Below are 20,190 nucleotides of genomic sequence, written 5' to 3'. Positions count from 1 at the left end.
CTTTTGCCCCCCCCCAAAAAAAAACAGTCGATAAAGTGTAGAAAGAAGTCTCATAATCAGGGAGAAATAATGTTGGAAAAATCTAGAAAAGTTCGATGCGATAACGAACCACTTTCTGAAGGAGACTTTTCATCGTTGATAGCTGATAGGCTATCTACGCCAAGTTGCATGTTGACATAATATGTTTAGGACAATCAAAGTGCACTTTAGCCTGAAACATCAACCCTTGCATAAGAACTTATAACATACTGCATAAACATACGCACACACACACACACACACACACACACACACACACACATATATATATATATATATTATTATGATTAGCAAGAATTCGCTAGCAAATTGCCTCCCCTCCCCCCCTCCTTTGTTGTTGTTGGTTGTTGTTGTGTTTCATTTACTGCCAGCCGGCCAATCGATAGACCATCTGTCTATCGACGTAAAAACAGGGGTTTAAAAGATTAAAGGCGCTCCCATTTTTGATAAAGATCTTTCCTTCGAGGCAAAAGTAATCTGGCTTGGGCGTTTCTCCTACAGGCCAAAACCTCCCCTGCGGGCAGCAGGTGCAATGAGTCAAAGCATCTGTGTTGGGCGCACCCCCCCCTGCCCCAAAGGAGGGGATAAAAAGAAAAAAGCCCACGAGGTCTCGACACACGCGGGCTGGAAGATATGGAGTGAACTTGTGAAGACGTCCTCAACACCTGGCCCCATCGATGCCCTTGCATCCTAACCACGTGGCCCTTCCCAAAGTATACTTCTCCTCGTGCCCTTCAACCGTATTCCTCGAGCCCACACGCCATTGCTTGGAGTTTCGAGGAGTCCCCATCGCCTTGCCCCTTTACGGAAGCCCTTGCATCTCACCACGTGGAAGAAACTCGTCCTCGGAAATCGCAAGTCATCCACGGACCGCCTTCTACACGCCCTCGGAAAATCTGCTAAGGTAAAGTGCCCTGGAAGAGCCCCATTTCAGTCACGCTTTTGTCTCGTAATATTTTCTTAAAGAGAAAGCCAGAAATCTCCCTTGTCTAATGTCCGTGCGCCTCTTGCATCGGCAGTATTAATTTTTATTACTCCTTTGGCACCCTCAGTGCAGCCTCGAATTCATTATTCTTTTGTCTATTTTCATTACTGGCGTATAATGTGCATATCTCTCATTTCAGAGGGATGCTATTTCGTGGAAGCTTCTCGGACTGTGGCTGGAATTCCCCAGTTTCATTCAACCTACTGAGTTCCTCTTTCCCATACTAATGTCATTTATGTAAATACACTACTTTAAATGTGCCCACGTGTTTTACGTAATATTTCCTCAGTAACCAGAGCCCTATGCTCATATGAAATTCTTTTGTTTTCCTCTTTTTTTTACGTTTTCCCGTACCCACGAAGTCAGAATCACAAGGCTAAATTAACTTAAACTGTTGCTACCTGTCTCACAGAGCATATTTCAAACTAAAACCACGGAAAAACGTAAAAATGGCGACCTGGCCATAGATCTCGTTTTGCAGTTGCAGTTCCCCTAGTGTTGCTTTATTGCATTTGCAACGTGCCAGATCAGCTATTAGCAAAGCTAAGCTGGGTACGAGACAATTACGAACCTTTTGTAAAACCAGCACACAGATCCAGAAAATTCCACGTAAGTAATGTGTTAATCTTAGCAAAACCTTTTACAATCGTGACTGTTCCTAGGAATTAGAAATAGGGACGCATGTAATCACTGAGAGAAAAGAACCGCCGTATTAGATTCGTTAATGCATGCCTTTCAGGATAGGTAGTTAGGAAATAACCAGTGCTAACCATCCTTTGCTTCGAGGAATAGTGCGAAATTCCTCTGTGTTAAAATCCTTGCCATATTCTTGCTTCGAGGAATAGTGCGAAAGAAATTCCTCTGTGATAACTTTTACTTCGCATTTCGAATTAGCGAACTGTTATTTAGGCGCGAATAAATTCCCACGTGGGACACGACGAAGTCAGCTTGCATTGCTGAAAATTCTCTCGGTGTAGTCAGAATTCGAGTTAGGTGTTAGGAAAGCGAAATTTAAACTCCGCTTATAGGGAAAATTACTAGGCCGTTGTACTGTTATCCTCTCAGACGACTGGGAAATTCCCCGGAATCCTAGACGGTATATAAATATACGGGTTCATTCACCCAGAATCTAAAAATACCTCCGGTGTTGGCCAAACGACCTGCACCCCCCACCCCCGCCCATGCCCGCGTGTGTAGCATTTTTTTTTTTCCCATTCATTTCTCTTTGGGTTTCCCGTTAGTAATTTCTAAGTCCTAAGGGACGAATCGTAATTCCAAGTCCTAAGTGACTCCTAAAATTCTACGTCGTACGTGGCGAGAATTCCTCCAAATTCCACAAATTCCAAGTCCTAAGTGACTCCTAAAATTCTACGTCGCACGTGGCGAGAATTTCTCCAAATTCCAGTCCTTAGAGACTCCTAAAATTCTACGTCGCACGTGGCGAGAATTTCTCCAAATTCCAGTCCTCAGAGACTCCTAAAATTCTACGTCGCACGTGGCGAGAATTTCTCCAAATTCCAGTCCTTAGAGACTCCTAAAATTCTACGTCGCACGTGGCGAGAATTTCTCCAAATTCCAGTCCTCAGAGACTCCTAAAATTCTACGTCGCACGTGGCGAGAATTTCTCCAAATTCCAGTCCTTAGAGACTCCTAAAATTCTACGTCGCACGTGGCGAGAATTTCTCCAAATTCCAGTCCTCAGAGACTCCTAAAATTCTACGTCGCACGTGGCGAGAATTCCTCCAAATTCCAGTCCTCAGAGACTCCTAAAATTCTACGTCGCACGTGGCGAGAATTTCTCATTCCCGCGGGAACCCAAAATTAAGTCCTTTTGAGACATTATATAGTGTAGTTCACACACATCTAAGCCCTTACGGGACTGATCATTCTAGTTCGTTAGAACAACTCCTTAACTTCACGCTACAGCCGGCCAAGTCCGAGCGTGACAAAATCCAACTACGTCTTCCGAGACACATATTAAAATTCGTTCGCCAAGAACAACCACGTCTTTCCAAGACATATCAAATTTTAACAAAAAGGTCTCCTCAGACTTACTAATCACCTGTCTTATTCAGACAGATCCATCGCCTGCAGTCTGAACAATTGAGTGTTTCAGATTCCTGCAATTGAGTCTTTTCAGACAACCTGAGTCTTTTCAGACCCATCATATACCCATTATTTCAAGATGGCTAATACCAGAGCCCAACAAAACGAGGATTTCAAATTCTACATGTCCGCTGGGAAGGACATGGGACTATCGGGGCAAGATCTGAGAGCATGGGTTCAAGAGCGAGTGGACGATGCCAAGGCGGAGAGAGCAAGAGAACGTGAAGAGAGAGAGAGAGAACGAGTTGCCCAAGAGCAACGAGAGGCAAAAGAACGTGCAGAGAGGGAGAGAGAACGTGAGGAGAGAGAGAGGGCAAGAATTGCCCAAGAGCAGGAGAAGGATAAAGAACGTGCAGAGAGAGAGAGGGAACGAATTGCCCAAGAACAACGAGAGGAGAGAGAACGAATCGCTCAAGAGCAGGAGAAGGATAAAGAACGTGCAGAGAGAGAGAGGGAACGAATTGCCCAAGAACAACGAGAGGAGAGAGACAGAATTGCCCAAGAACAACGAGAGGAGAGAGACAGAATCGCCCAAGAGAAAAGGGAGGAACGAGAATGGGAAGATCGAGAGCGACAGCGCGCCCACGAGCTCCAGATGCTAGAACAACAGCCCGCCACCCCCGCCCCTGCCGCGGGGATGAGTGCCCTCAGCCAAGCTCACTCGTTCATGCCAAAATGGACCGAGTCCGAACCCGGTATGGCTTGAAAGGGCCGAACGAGTCCTGGAGTGCTGCGATCTCTCCCCGCGAACTCTCCCTTGTTCTCACTAAATTCCTGGGCGGAAAGGCCCTCGTTGCCTACCACGCCCTTCCCGCCGACGATCGGGGAAACTGGGAAGCCGTGACGCCAAGCAGTTACGAAGGCGCATGCGAGATTACCCCGAGCGGTGGAGGAGACGTTGGAGAGAGCAGCCCAGAGAAGCAGGCCAGACTTGGTCCGATTGGGCGTACCATTCGAGCGGGCGTTGACAAAATGGCTCGATTCGAAGCGCCCACTAACACCGCCGAGGTACTCGAGCGGTTTAAATTGAGCATTTCCTGCGCTCACGCCCCTCCTGCCCTCGCCACTCATATAGTGGAAAAAGCCCCAGCAACACTCACCGAGTGTTGCCGAATAGCAGATATGTGGGAAACCCACCACCCTCAAGAAGGATCCATGGGGCGGAAGATAAATCCCCGTCCCTCCTCGGAGGTTCAAATTCCCACAAAATGGGAACTCGGCAAGCCCCTAGCTTGCCATTATTGCAAGAAAACGGGCATTCCTCCGAACAGTGCCGGAACAAGAAACCGGCTCCTCTCTCCCCCGGAAAACCGACAAATAACTGGCCTGCGCCCTCCACAGGGCAGCGGAAAGATTTCAGCCAGACCTTTTGCACGGCGTGCAAGGTCTATGGCCATTCTCCCGCATGGGCGAAATGCCCACGCAATAATAAATCAACTACTCCCACCGTCGCCTTGGCCGTCACAGAACCCCAGTCATTAGGCCCTCCCGCCGAAGGGCCTGTATACGTGGCCCCTCCACGAGGTAGGCGAGCCCGCGCGCGCCGAGTCACTGCTTTCGAGGACTCAGGCGCACAAATCTCCCTCATCCGGAGGGACAGAGTTCCCCTCACGGAGCTATCGTCAATAGACGAAAACTCGTCACGATCGAGGGAATAAATCAATTTAAGATGATACTCCCTACGGTCCAATTGAGAGTCTCACGACCTCACCAATCCAAAATGTGCAATCTTGCAGTAGCAAGCCATCTCCCGGAGGCTATGACGTCATCCTGGGACAGGACTTTCAGTCCCCACCGAAATCACGACAATCTAGGGGTCCCCATTCCCCGAATCATTCGCGGGCGCGAGTAATTCTCCCCGCTTCTCCTCAGTCAAGACTGGCGCCCCCTGGGTACCAGAAGGACGTGCAGTCCCCACCAGTGCCACCTGAGTACAATGTACAGTGGCCCCCTCGATCGGTTCCCGATCCCATTCCAGTGCCCGGCCCTGCCTCAGTGCCAGTGCCAGGGCCCCAATCAAATCTCCCTTCAGGAGATGCCAAATTCCTGCCGGTGCCACTTGCATGCCCCGAGCAGGGCCAAGCTTCGTCCGTCCTGACCGACGAGCCCAAGAAACCTCTGATAGCGCCTGACTCTGCCCCTAGTGCCAGCGCCAGAGCGCTACGCCGATCTCCATTCACGGGATCCAACTCAGGACCCCCTCTCTTCCCCGGCCTGGCACCGCTACCAGCGTCGGTCAGAGAGACGGTTCCTCCCGACCACCGCGAAAGCTCACCTGCAGGTGCGGCCTCGCAACCCGTGCCTGAGCTGGTCATCGATACCTGCGAGCCGCTCACGCCACCCCGACCGCCTCCTCTCTGCCCCAGTCCGTCGCCGACGCAATTGCAAGTCAGGATTCTGCCATATCTCACTTGGCCGATGAACTACAAGAGCCGCGACGGATCATGGTAGAACCCGCACGGAACACTCCTGCGTCAGCTGTCGCATCAGCAGGCCCAGGTGGTACTCCGTGCCCCTCCGGTCGCGGGCCCTCCGCTTCCCCGGCCGAGGACAACTGTCCCATTAAGAAAGGCTCGAGGCGAAATTACCACGGGCGTGGGACATTCCAGGTAATTTACAAAGAGCTCTAGAGCTCCCATGGCACCTGTGCCACCATTTCATCTTTCGAAGGTCTTGGCACCCTAATCCAGAAGGGGATGTCAGGCCCTCCTCTATCTTCTTCTTCCGTTCCTCAGGAACTGCTATCTCTTACCATCCTCTACTAATCTTCCCTTAAGTTATCCCCACAAGAGGCAATTAAATACGGGATACCATTCCCCACACAATGTATAAATCATTAAGAATAACAGAGTGAGAAGTGGCACGCCCTTGCCCCATACCTTGGCACCGGCGTGCGTGTCAGCCCTCCTGAAGGAGTCGCGCCCTTCGGTGCACTTTCCCCGCCCTGGGACTGAAGTGATAGCCCGGGCCGTAATTTATAGGCGAAAGACGATAAATTCCCGCCTAACACAATAAAACCCTCACTCTTTTTCCTTAGTTCTTCTGCCAATATCATTTACTTTCTTTTAGTCATTTATTTATCTTTAATTTTAATGAATCATGAGTCATAAATTCTTGCCCTTGTGATTTAAATGCCCCTTTGTAAGCTCTGAGGGGACGTGTCCCGCCTTTCATATGCGGTCAAGTTTTCATTCGTAACGTCTTGCTAATTTTCCTTTTGTTATTATTATCCCTTTTCCCCTTCCATTCCTTCCAAGACTGCTGTTTGTCCTACCCCACATCTTTTGTCTGCTCGCACCGTCATAACATTGAGTAGGCAGTGGACGATAAAATTAGCGTAGTTTAAGGTTAGCGAATTAAAACCTCGCGAATACTCGCCCGCATACAGCTGTCAAAATCCGTGTGGGGCCGGCTAAGCAAAGTACGTTAAAATGAAGATAAATTATCAATGCGAATATGTATAGTCATTACAGTATCGCGTAAAAGGGGATGTCATTTACAAAAGTAAACGCTGTTTTTCATTTACACAGCCTCTTCAAGGCAGATTGTACTAACCGCATGCATTTTATCTAAAATTAAGTAACCGTGTATTTTAATTCTTGAACAATAACCTTTCTTTTCATTTGTTGGCCATAGCCTCATATAAGTGGTCCTATAATCTTAATTAATTCACAATTGTTCGAGTCACATTATAAAGTTACCAGTGGGTAACCAAATCTAAAGTAATTATTCTTTTGCAAGTGTTAAATCACTTTGCGTTCTGTTAACGAAAATTGTCCCAATGTGTTATTAAAAGTAACGTCACAGCTTCATAAAACCCTTAGGAGTAAAGTTCATTACAAGGCAGAATGTAGAGTAACGTAAAGCATTTGCCGCTCATTCTGAATATCGATGTACACACCCGAAGGAGGTATGTACATCATCTTGTATGGGGAGGTATTATGATTAGCAAGAATTCGCTAGCAAATTGCCTCCCCTCCCCTCCTTTGTTGTTGTTGGTTGTTGTTGTGTTTCATTTACTGCCAGCCGCCAATCGATAGACCATCTGTCTATCGACGTAAAAACAGGGGTTTAAAAGATTAAAGGCGCTCCCATTTTTGATAAAGATCTTTCCTTCGAGGCAAAAGTAATCTGGCTTGGGCGTTTCTCCTACAGGCCAAAACCTCCCTGCGGCAGCAGGTGCAATGAGTCAAAGCATCTGTGTTGGGCGCACCCCTGCCCCAAAGGAGGGGATAAAGAAAAAGCCCACGAGGTCTCGACACACGCGGGCTGGAAGATATGGAGTGAACTTGTGAAGACGTCCTCAACACCTGGCCCCATCGATGCCCTTGCATCCTAACCACGTGGCCCTTCCCAAAGTATACTTCTCCTCGTGCCCTTCAACCGTATTCCTCGAGCCCACACGCCATTGCTTGGAGTTTCGAGGAGTCCCCATCGCCTTGCCCCCTTTACGGAAGCCCTTGCATCTCACCACGTGGAAGAAACTCGTCCTCGGAAATCGCAAGTCATCCACGGACCGCCTTCTACACGCCCTCGGAAAATCTGCTAAGGTAAAGTGCCCTGGAAGAGCCCCATTTCAGTCACGCTTTTGTCTCGTAATATTTTCTTAAAGAGAAAGCCAGAAATCTCCCTTGTCTAATGTCCGTGCGCCTCTTGCATCGGCAGTATTAATTCTTTATTACTCCTTTGGCACCCTCAGTGCAGCCTCGAATTCATTATTCTTTTGTCTATTTTCATTACTGGCGTATAATGTGCATATCTCTCATTTCAGAGGGATGCTATTTCGTGGAAGCTTCTCGGACTGTGGCTGGAATTCCCCAGTTTCATTCAACCTACTGAGTTCCTCTTTCCCGTACTAATGTCATTTATGTAAATACACTACTTTAAATGTGCCCACGTGTTTTACGTAATATTTCCCTCAGTAACCAGAGCCCTATGCTCATATGAAATTCTCCTTTGTTTTCCTCTTTTTACGTTTTCCCGTACCCACGAAGTCAGAATCACAAGGCTAAATTAACTTAAACTGTTGCTACCTGTCTCACAGAGCATATTTCAAACTAAAACCACGGAAAAACGTAAAATATATATATATATATATATATATATATATATATATATATATATATATATATATATATATATGCTTTAAAAATGAATAGAGATCTGCTTTCGTGTACAATTAGCTACAGGTACTGTAGCCTTGTGGCTTTACTGATATTTTATCTATAGCTGTACAAAGAAAAAAATGGCTGGCATATTTCAAAGATTTAATTCAAAATAAAACGCACAAACTTTTTAATATATATCATCTTTTAAACATCACCAAATTTTCGTCAATCCCAAGGAATATAAGACTTCAGGTTAGACTTTTCAAGTATGGGTCTGTTCTTTGCCACATTCTTCTACAGCGACATAAACAAACATCTCATTTGGCACGGCACCACCCTGGCGTCCAGGTATTGTTCCAGCGCGAAGGATTAGCCGCAGGATCATCTGGAAGGATATCAGGTTCTACGTAGTCCTTCAGGTAGAACTGGAGGAGGCCCATAAGTGTCTTGACCACGTCTTTTGCTTTGGTCGCTATGCTGTTCCTCTCCTCCGGGTCGCCTGAGAACAAGATGATACGATCTCTCAAGCAAGAAGGTAATAAAGTCTTTGTCTTATTGTATATGAAAAATCTGGCTCTACAGACAAGCATTTGGGCATTTTCAGCCATTCAGCGCTTAAGACACAGAGAAAAGAGGGAGTTGGAGTGGTTGGACAGCAAGTTGGAAGAGAGGAAGTAGGAACGGAGGTCAAGTAAAAGGCTAAAAAGTTTGCGCAGCTAGGGGTCGAAGGGATGCTGCTACCACCCTTTGGTAATGACTACAGTGAAAACTTTTGTCTCAAAATTCATGTCAGCATTCCATGCCATTTGTTGTAGGAATTGTCGAAATTGGTCTTTTTTCAAAGATGTTCCTCAATGAAAAAGATGAATATGACAAAGACTGCATATATCAACATACATAAGGACATGTATTCCATCTCGCTCATACAAAATTATTTCTAGCATTCTAATGTCATACTAGCAAACACCATTCGGATATGGACAAAACCCTTTTAAAACAACAAGGAAAAGTCTTCAAAGAACATTGTGTACTTGAGCAGAGGCAACAGCACTTACTCGTGTGCACCTTACGCCAGTGACTAGGCCTAACTCACCAGTAACATTGAAGAGCTGGACTTCAGTGTCGTTGCTTAGGAACTGCCTGAGAACAGGGAAATTTTTAGGTTGTAGCCCCAAGTCTTGCAATGTTACCACTTCGTTCTCGTATTGCAAATCTGTACTAGATATCACCACACCACCATTTTCTTCCAATTCTTCCGGAGTTACGCGGGATATCGTGGATTCTTCTAACTGAACGCTAACGGTGTTTGCAACATCAAAAGCAATTGGATTTTCTTCCGGAAGCTGTGGATCTGCGCTGCCGTTTCTAGAGCCCAGAGAGTTTGGTGAAGTCGTCCTTATATCTTGATCGAAACCACGGTCTAGATTACCACTCTCACCCTCGGGTGGGGGTGTCCACTCCCCCGGCCCTGGGTCTCCTACTAGGAGTTTGTAGTCGCCCATCCTGAGGACAATGGAAAGGCGAGATTTAAATTAAAGTGGAAAGTGTCAATGGGAAATATTTATCTACAATTATACACACACACACTATAATATATATATATATATATATATATATATATATATATATATATATATATATATATATATATATATATATATATATATATATATATATATATATATATATATATATATATATATATATATGAAACTAAATTAAACTATTTTACACTAAATATTCAATTTAAGGTATTTGCTTGAGAATGTATCTCATCTAATGTGGTAGCATAACTAAAATAATGATGATAATGTAGCTGATTATTATAGAAGGTGGATAGCATATATATATATATATATATATATATATATATATATATATATATATATATATATATATATATATTGTTACTGAGAAGCGACCTGATTCCAGCGTTCATTCCATTCTTTGTCATATCGATGTTGTAGATCATCTCTGCCCTTGGCGAAGGTGCTGAAGTGGTGATAGCTTGCCACTGGTCATACCCACTGGTATCGTCAGGAGCAGTCCCACCTGCTAAGCCGGCAATCGTCGCGAACCAGTCTGTGACGTGTATGAGACTGGTGGTCAAAAGAAAACGGGAGAAACATTACGTAATGCGAGTGAAATGTATGTAACTGTCATAAGGCAGTAGATAATGGGGAGAAGTTTTCGAAATTTTGATGATAATTCCGTAAAAATAAAAATTAGGAAAATGATACAATAAGCACTTTTCAGTTTTTCTTCCCTAATATCTGAAACAAAAGCGAGAAATTAACAACCAACCGAAGATTTCTAATTTTCTAATTTTCACAGATAAAACTGTTTTCCTGAAGTTAGGGAAAATCGATGAGTAATATAAATTTGATGAAATTGTCAACTTTATTTCCTTGTTCCTTTTAAAGTTAGGGACGGCCAAAAAATGATATTGTTTCACTAACTCAATCTTAAACTGCCCGGCGGACAGACAAATACAAAATGATGCCATAGTTCTGATGGGTATGACATCTATAGGTAATCAAGTAATGTAGTAATTTCCGGAGCATTGCATGGAAAGAATTGCACGGGCTAGGAGATAGTCAACAGGTTTCTGTGCTATGGCGACCGCCCCCAATCTTTACTAGCAATATCAGGAAAACAAAACTATTTCAATGTGATGGAGAAATGATAGACTGTTTCGATAGGCATAGTATTCGTGAAGCTGACATCACTGTATTCCAACAAGCAATGCTCCTGATATTTCTTCTTCTTTTAATGTGCTTTTTCCCATTTTTGTATGGGGTAAGCACGATGCCTACTTTGAAGGACTTTGATTTGGCTTTGGGGTAGACCATTGTCTCGATCAGCTGCCCTGCCTGACATCACTTAGACCCTGGTGGCGTATACATGTATTGTACCAGTCACCAGCTCCCTTTCTCCCAGCAGCGAGCAGACGTTGAGCGGGTAAGTCGACAGTTCGAGACGTGTGAGGTGTCTGTTATGTTTTTAGGAGATGTTAGAGTGGCTTTGTTTGTGTGTGTATTAGTCTGTAACACCCATTTGCTTTTAAGCAAACCTATCCGTTGATTACATACATAATCCCGGGGTGTCTACACGGATAGCAAAGTGTCCGCCTCTCTGACCGGTCGGCTGCGGATTTGAACCCATGCCACAGACCTCTGTGAAGTCCGCAGCTGCTGCTCTAACCGACTTGGCCATCGAGACTAAGCAATGCTCCTGATACAATTTAGAAAAATAAATCATCATTATAGATATGGCAGATTACATTTTCTACTATGTGATAGAAAGGTTCGAAATGATATTATTTTGAATAACATTAATTTTTTTAGAGTCTTAATCCGCAAAACATTGCTAAGTTTTCGAAATGAAAATTTGTGTGGCATTATTATCAGGGGCTTCTTAAACTCAAATGAGACGTGCCATGCTATTATCACGCAAATATTTAATATTCTTACAATAACAATCAAATCATTTTATGAGATTCAGATTTTAAACGAAGATATGTGATTGGTATTGAATTCCATTATATGGTTGCTAATTGAAAAACATCTCTTGCGCCATATTCTTTGAAAATTATGAAAGGTACATTTTTAAAATTTAGAATCCCAATTTAAATCTGGCTCATTTCTGTGAGTGTGACGATTTTTTGTTATTTATAAATCCACTCTTATCAGTGGAAAAGGATTTATTGTTAAGTATATATATATATATATATATATATATATATATATATATATATATATATATATATATATATATATATATATATATGTATATATATATATATATATATATATATATATATATATATATATATATATAATATAAAATGTGTGTGTATATATATTTTGAAAAATATCCAAATTTCACAACAAATGTCTTGAAAAAAATATGGATTTATGTATTCATGCAACATCAAATCAGGCTTGTTCTTTTCTTTCCAGAATTACAATGCAATAACTCCGGGGACATCATTGTGAAGGATGCCACATGTTTCAGATTCAGTCAAGTAGAAAATATCAGATGATTACGAATGTAAGTACAAGATTGATATTTGAGTTTTAATACAACTGTTTACAGTATAGCTAGGAGAGTGAGTCCCCACAAAGAACTGAGCTGTAACACAAATCCTCTTAGCTCTGAAGAATTCTTATCCATTAGAGATAGTGCCAGACAGATTTAAGCTATAATGTAAGCCTTTTTAACCTGGTAGAACCCTTACTTGATAGTAACAGTTTCAACATAGAGTTGAGCTAGAATTTAACCTTCATATCTATGATGAACTCTTATTTTTTAGATATAATGCCACACAGAGTCAAGCTACAATATAAATCTTCTTATATAGAAAGAATTACTTATTATAGACAATGCCAAAAGAGGTTTAAGCCATAATATCATTCTTAATATATAGGAATAATTCATATTTATTAGAGATGGTGCCAAAGAAGTTTAAGCTATAATATCAACCTTAATATGTAGAAAGAATTTTTATTTATTAAAGATAGTGTCAGACAGAATTAAGCTATAATAAACTTTCATTCGTGGGAAGACGTTTTCCTAAGGCCCTTTTGCCTAGAGGAATGTTATTTTTCACTTTTTTTATGACAAGAATATTTCACTGTCCATTTTATGGCTTGTTTTAAACTAAGAAGACTATAGCTAGTTAGAGTCAGTGCACATACAGAGTTAAGCTGTAATATAACCTTCATAACTAGGGAGAAGCCTCACTTATTAGGACAGTTTACACACACACAGTCAATCTATAATAAAAACCTTCACAACTGGGAAGAACCCATACCTATTAGAGACACTGTACACACAGTAAGCCTATACCTTCATAGCTAAGCAGAAATGTTACTTGTCAGAAACAGTGTCACACAGGTAAGCCGTGAAGGTAGGAAGAACTATGGCTTGTTAGCAACAGTGCCACACACACATTTAGGCTACAATATAAACCTTCATAATTAGAAAGAACGCTTACTTGTCAGAGACAATCCCCTTGTTGGGCAAAAGGGGCGAGTGGACGAAAGCTACCACTCTGGTTCCGCCTTCCCAGAGAGTCGTTTTATTTCCTCTCAGAGGCCAGTTGTTTCCTGCGGAAACGGTCGGACCGCCGTTCTGGAAATAAACGGTTTTCGCTGAGAATTTAGTCCTTCTTCCATCGGAATAAGGAGGGTAGAGCCTTAATGCCTATAAATTTATTTTGCTTGCGTGAATAAACAGTGAATTATTTAGCTAAAATGTTGCAGTTAACACACAGTTGTTCAGGAAATAGTCATGTTGACAACTGGTGCAGATACTGATATAAGCAGCTTTGTGAATTATGGACAACAGAAGTTCTTCGCATATAGGAAACAAACAGAAAAAAATATATATCGGAAATACAGTAATAAATGCAGCATTGTTCTGAAAATAACAGTACTGCCTTTGACAGCAATTTGTACATTGCAGAGAAAATGTTTGCACATGTCAATATAAAGAAATGCTCTTAATGTAACACCCAGTGAAACTCAAAATCTTGTACCCGTTTACGAAAGAAATAAGAAATAGTAATAACCTTGACTACTCACATCAGAGGTGAAAATGATGATAGAATTATCATAATGGCCAGTGTCCTTTAAGGCTTGTACAACCCTTCCCACAGCCTCGTCCAGAGCCAACACCATTCCTGCAATTTAAGTCTATCCATTAGTGCATTATCTAAAGGGAATTTTAATGATTTTATCGTTATGATTATTATCAAGGATTATGCCAAGACCACTGACCACAAAATCAATCTGTCAATGGAATGACATTGACCTTTTTCATTTTCTCTTTGACCTTGAAGTCCCATGAGATGACCAACTTAAGTCTCAATAATCCTTACTCAGAAAGAAACACAAAAGTTGGTGGTGGTTGTTGAGGGCGCTTGCAAAAAATTGACAAGTTTACATGAACAACAAAGGCGACAACAAGAAAGATTCTATTTTGTTGATTTTCATTACCCAATTTTACCCTGCGGTCTTTGGCGTCAATGTGGTCGAAAGGGCGGGTGTAATTTTCTGGAACCTGGAGAGGAGAGTGAACGCTCTGGAACGGCAGGTACAGGAACATCGGGTCACTCGCGTTCCTTTTTCTCAACAGGTTCTCAATGTATGATGAAAAGACGTACTGAAATAGAAAAGAGAATTGTATACATATTTATATACACGCGAATATTCAGCCACGAGCATCATTTAATATTGTAATATAATAAGTGTAATTGCATAGCCTTGGTGTTTGAACAGAAGAAAATATGCAGTGAAAATACCCTCACATTAGCAAAAACTACAAAAGTTTATTGTGATAACACCATGATAGTATTTACACAGAAGGCACAAAACAATGATCTGCATCAAAATTGACTGTATATTACCGTTGAATATTGGCCATCAACGCTGTATTCAGGAGCGGTGTTATTTCTGAAGTCATAACCGAACGGTATACTGTGGGCGTCTGATGCTGAAAAAAAAAAGAAGAATCAGTATTTTGCCTCATATTTTCATCTGTCATTTTATCTTGATCATTACCAGTAAAAAGTACAGACACCCCTGCTAAAACTGCCAAATTATTTCCAGATGTCATCATTGAATTCTCATTCCTCCAGAAACATTAACTGAAAAGTGGCAATGTAGTCAGATCATAACATAAAAAGAATTGTTCATATCTTACCGTTGACAGATAGTTGGTCCTGGGGCACTGGATCATTGCAAGTGGCTGAACTCAAATGATGCCAGCCGGACCTCACATGATGATAATAATCTTCAGCTCCAGTGTAGTACCCCCAAAAAGTATCAAAACCCCTCATTGTTGGAGTGTAATCCCAAGAACAGAAGCCTAAATGCCACCTGGTGTTAAAATAATGGTAAAAATTATACTGTGCTTTTCCAAGAGAGAAAGTGAGTGATCTCCAAAATGTATGAAATCGTATTGACACAATCACTTTTCACGTTACTGGTATTTTGCCAGTTATGTTCACCTGCAAGACTAAATGGCTGACTATTTTTTGTCAAAATAAGAAAAAATAACATGAACTGTGCGCATGCATACATGCAAGCAAATGCAGATATTACACTCTGAACAGAATGGTGCAGAGTTGTGAAATCATAAAGAAACCCAATCCTTGCTTTCAGAGGTCAAATGGAGACTGCCAGTACAGTCCATGTCACAAAACATTCCGGTTCTGTACGGTACCAAACTTAGGTTCACGGACCATCTGTTAACCTCATTTGTTATCTGGTTTCTTTGTAAAAGGAGTTTTAGCCTTAAGTTCAACACCTTTTCATTTCTGCCAGATCATGACAATGGAAGGTGAACTGATTTTACCATTGAATTTTCAAAGTTGATTTATGGCCAGTCTTTGCTTCCAGACGTCAAAATACATTGGCAACAAGAGAGACATCTTACTTGCCAACAGCGTGCGTTGAATACCCGACAGACTTCATGACTTGTGGCAGCAACTGACGCTTGATTGTAAGACCCGTTGGTTCCTCTGGCCACAGGACACCTCGCTCCAAGAAAAAAAGAAAAGAAAATAAAGCTAATAAATATCGAACAAGTAGGAAAACATCAACACCAAGCAAACAATTTAAACTTATTGTTTATCTACTTCATAAACAACAACAGTAATAATAATAATAATAATAATAATAATAATAATAATAATAATAATAATAATAATAATAATAATAATAATAATACCTGTCTGCCAATAGTGTATGGGTATCGTCCAGTCAAAAGAGCAGATCTGGTAGGGGTACAAATCGGCTGAACGTAAGACTGGTTCAGGATGATGCCGCCCTTGGCCAACTCTTCAAGATGAGGCGTCAGGGCCGTTGGATTATGCCACGATACGTCGTTCCAGCCTTAAAGTATAAAATTATAAGTAAAATATGCCACTGCTAAAATTAACCAGTGGTTAAACCACTTCCTGATCCACTTCAGATCTCTGCTAAGGCTAGGTGCTAACTCAGCAGTTTTAGAAGAGCAACAAGCGCACCATCTGTATACTTTACTGTCCTGTCTTCAAGGTCAGTTATTATGACACTAGTTGAAAAACCCTGAATAAGACTATCAGTTTCACTATCCAGTGAAACTGATAGTGTGTTCAGTCTAGGTTCAGTGAGCACACAATCACTTTAATAGTAAAACAAGTTAAAGATAACACTTGACACTTAAGTCAGTATGAATAAATTTGGTTTTATTTCTAGTATCAAGATTGTGTTCAGTGTACTGATTAGATTTAGAGGGGCGTCACAAGTATCTGTTCAGGAATATTGGCTGCTAGGTAGCAAAGAGCCTAAGAACAGTGTTGATGCAACCTTACGCCGAAGCTGAATTTATATGATAGTAACATGCTGTCATACTAATCAGCTGTTGAAAACAGGCTTAGTATTACGTGACTTCAATAAGAGTGTCTCCCAAACCTTGCATAAACTTACGAAAAGTATAGAAGATAATCACAGATTTATATGAAACAAATTAATTGATAATATGAGTTGTCAAGGTGAAGTGTATGAATAGCTTGAAATATGAAATTGTTTTAATTTAAAAAATATAGAAGATAATCATAGATTCTTATGAAACAAATCAATTACCAATAAGATTAGTCCTCTTGAAATGTATGAATAACTTAAAATTTAGTCTTGTTTTACTCTCAAAATTCTTTTTCAACACAAGGGAGAAAGCAGCCAGTAGTTCTGGAGAAAAATAATGTTTCATTAGAGAACATTATAAAACATTATAGTCCAGTTTGCATACACGCACTCCTATAGAAACAGGATAAGACCAGTGTCATCAGCGATAGTATTTGATAAGGAAAGAACGACCATGCGATTAAATCTCATTAAACGGCCATTGGTACTCCACATTTAACTGAGAAATGCACCACGGTTCATGTTAGTAAATGAATGGCCGGATAACCATTAATTAAACTATAAGCCTTCGAAAGGAAACTTCAGAGAAATAAGGAAGGGAAACTAGTAAAGTCAACATACCCAAATCATCCGCTACAATGAGAATTACATGCGGCTGGGGTTGAGCACTGTTGGCTGCATTTGCTAACAAAGCAGTCAGCGCGATTAATTCAAGTAGCAGAGTTACACTGCGTGCCTTCATGGCAGATAGGTCTTGCTGAATCTGGAGAGAGAAAGGCAAAAAGTCAATAACACGATGCTAGTCCATAATATACAAAGCTTTGGTTAACCAAATAAGACATTAGTGACACCTAATGATACCTGAAATTAGTTCATGTGTTTTGAGCATCAATAATATGAAGAGGTAGGCCTACTCTTGTTTTTTTTCTCTATCTTTTTACAATAGTAATCAGAGAATAAATACCAGCTCCATCATATCATATGTTCACCACAGTGGATGAAAGCTAATTAAGTTGTATTTTTAGGCAAGTATTAAAAAAAATTTTGTGACAACTCCCCCCCACCCTACCCCCACAGACCTTTGCCCTAGCTAGCAGTTGATGTCTCCAAAGTCTTGTCTTTTTATGCTTTTTTCTGCTCTCTATTTTGTTAGCCACAGAATATATATATATATATATATATATATATATATATATATATATATATATATATATATATATATATATAAATTTGGCAAGACGTTCTTTTAGAATTCGTATTGCATAATATTTTCTCCGTTTTTCATACCATTTCCACTGAACCAAAGTTGGAGAGATTCCATGAATTTTATTTATCCAAGATACTATCCTCCTAGTTTTACACCAATTTTTATCTCGTAACAAATCAGTTAGTATGAGATTTAACAGAACCAACGAGAAGACAGACTTCCTGGCTTAAGGCAATGTTTACTCACAGCTCAAGATGAACACGTTCTTACAAAATCAACGCGAAGTCAAAGATTACCTCACCTTTTCTTTTCGATGTAATGAAGTTCAAGGCAGCCTGAGAAAAATAAAGGCAGCCTGTGATTACGAGAAACACTCACAGACACAGACGTCCTTCCTGATTCACTGTTGCTGACTATAATACCGTGAAGGTTACCGGGTCTTTATGTTCGCGTCCCTGGGAAGACTCGAGAGAAGAAGAACGAGTATGATAACGGGGCAGCATTCTGCTGCTGTCGTTCACAAAAGTTGCCAACTGACCAATTAACTTTTTATCCTGATGCAGTAGTCTTGTAAATATCAAGCCTGCATTGGCTGTAAAGTGAATGCATACATATATGAAATTCATCAAACTTAACATTGAAAAATGAATTTGAATAAAGTATTCCACGGAAAATTTAAAAGGAAGGTAAATGTCGTACAAGCATTGTGAACTTGAGGTCTTCGTCAATTGGCAACTCATTGTAACATATGTGCTGAATGATAACTTCCTTTTACGCGGCGATGGATGTCTTGGTTGGACGACTGTATAAAAAGGAAATTGTGGCATATATATATATATATATATATATATATATATATATATATATATATATATATATATATATATATATATATACACACACATATATATATATATATATATATATATATATATATATATATATATATATATATATATATACACACACACATATATATATATATATATATATATATATATATATATATATATATATATATATATATATATATATATATGTGTGTGTGTGTGTAAATATCAGTGTGTTGACAGAATTGATATCTTCCCTAGTACTTGTATTTTTATTTGCAATGCAAATTCTTCAAAAAACACCGATGTTCAGTTTCATCAACTTTCTGTCAAGAAGTTGAAAGAAATTTGATTAATGTTTACAAGAGAAAGGACCACTTTAAACTGATAAAGCAAGGATATGCTGTTTATATTTTGACGAATCATTGTATAAGATGAACCTTCAGTACTGTACGAAGTAAATATTTTCAGAAAATATAAGATATTGTAGGCAAGTGCATTTACAAACTCAACACTTGTCATTTTCAGACGGTAAGGAAATATGCATTGCTTTATTATTTATTTTATTTTCTCATGTTTCTTTAGTGCATACATTGGTTAAAGCCTTTTAATATCCATGGTAAATTCTGAAACGCTGTAATTTATCACTTAGAGACAAATTAAAAAGTACTTTTTATGTGATTTACAATACTAGCATGCAATATATAGATGATTAACTTAGGTCAAAATGACTGTGTATAATTTACTTTTACCATAGTAGCATGCAACATATAGATTAATGTAGCATAGTGATAAATATCGCTGGTATTTATTGTTCGTGTTGTAAATTATCAGAATACAACCCCTACCCCCATACTCTTCCTCACAAGAGTACATGCACGCTAATGGCTGACATCACATGAGTTGCAAAAATGAAATGAACGCGGGAGAAACATCACAGAAAACATGTGATGTCATTGTCGGCAGATGAATTTGTCCTTGCGTTAAAAGAGACACTTGACCCTTAAATATACGTCAATTAAAAGACAAACACGAAGAGAAAAATATGCAGGGAACACAAGACTTACTGTAAATGTTTCAAGCAAGGGGATACGAAGCTTGCAGTAAATCTTCAAGCAAAGGGATAGGAGGCTTGCAGTAAATCTTCAAGCGAAGGGATACGAGGCTTGCAGTAAATCTTCAAGCAAGGGGATACGAGGCTTGCAGTAAATCTTCAAGCAAGGTAACACTAGGCTTTCAGGAAAACTTTCAAGCAAGGGGATACGAGGCTTGCAGTAAATCTTCAAGCAAAGGGATACGAGGCTTGCAGTAAATCTTCAAGCAAGGGGATACGAGGCTTGCAGTAAATCTTCAAGCAAGGTAACACTAGGCTTTCAGGAAAACTTTCAAGCAAGGGGATACGAGGCTTGCAGTAAATCTTCAAGCAAAGGGATACGAGGCTTGCAGCAAATCTTCAAGCAAAGGGATACGAGGCTTGCAGCAAATCTTCAAGCAAGGGATACGA

General features: G+C 40.6%; 2 protein-coding genes and 2 long non-coding RNA genes across 4 annotated transcripts in view; 3 read left to right on the top strand and 1 right to left on the bottom strand.

Annotated features, from left to right (window-relative positions):
- Positions 1-20,190, top strand: part of LOC136826202 (zinc finger protein 585A-like) — a 65,946-nt gene that overhangs the window by 27,179 nt on the left and 18,577 nt on the right. Inside the window, exon 4 of the transcript XR_010849542.1 lies at positions 12,201-12,291. The gene's annotated coding sequence lies outside the window, so the exon portion shown is untranslated. The remainder of the gene's footprint in view (positions 1-12,200; positions 12,292-20,190) is intronic.
- LOC136825953 (uncharacterized) lies at positions 372-1,284 on the top strand. The gene is made up of 2 exons (XR_010849492.1): positions 372-943; positions 1,164-1,284. It is a non-coding gene; the product is annotated as an uncharacterized lncRNA (long non-coding RNA).
- LOC136825952 (uncharacterized) lies at positions 7,377-8,022 on the top strand. The gene is made up of 2 exons (XR_010849491.1): positions 7,377-7,680; positions 7,902-8,022. It is a non-coding gene; the product is annotated as an uncharacterized lncRNA (long non-coding RNA).
- Positions 8,381-18,343, bottom strand: LOC136826203 (arylsulfatase B-like). Its single transcript, XM_067083274.1, has 12 exons — positions 18,158-18,343; positions 17,271-17,412; positions 15,976-16,139; positions 15,682-15,785; positions 14,947-15,122; positions 14,651-14,736; positions 14,241-14,406; positions 13,827-13,924; positions 13,238-13,374; positions 10,161-10,337; positions 9,332-9,741; positions 8,381-8,737 (listed from the first exon to the last, which is right to left on the bottom strand). Exons 2-12 carry the CDS (start codon positions 17,389-17,391, stop codon positions 8,556-8,558), a joined length of 1,821 nt encoding a protein of 606 aa, XP_066939375.1. The 5' UTR covers positions 17,392-17,412; positions 18,158-18,343; the 3' UTR covers positions 8,381-8,555.

This window comes from Macrobrachium rosenbergii, chromosome 40, assembly GCF_040412425.1.
Source record: "Macrobrachium rosenbergii isolate ZJJX-2024 chromosome 40, ASM4041242v1, whole genome shotgun sequence".
NCBI classification, from domain to species: domain Eukaryota; kingdom Metazoa; phylum Arthropoda; class Malacostraca; order Decapoda; family Palaemonidae; genus Macrobrachium; species Macrobrachium rosenbergii.
This window is presented reverse-complemented; position numbering and strand designations above follow the sequence as displayed.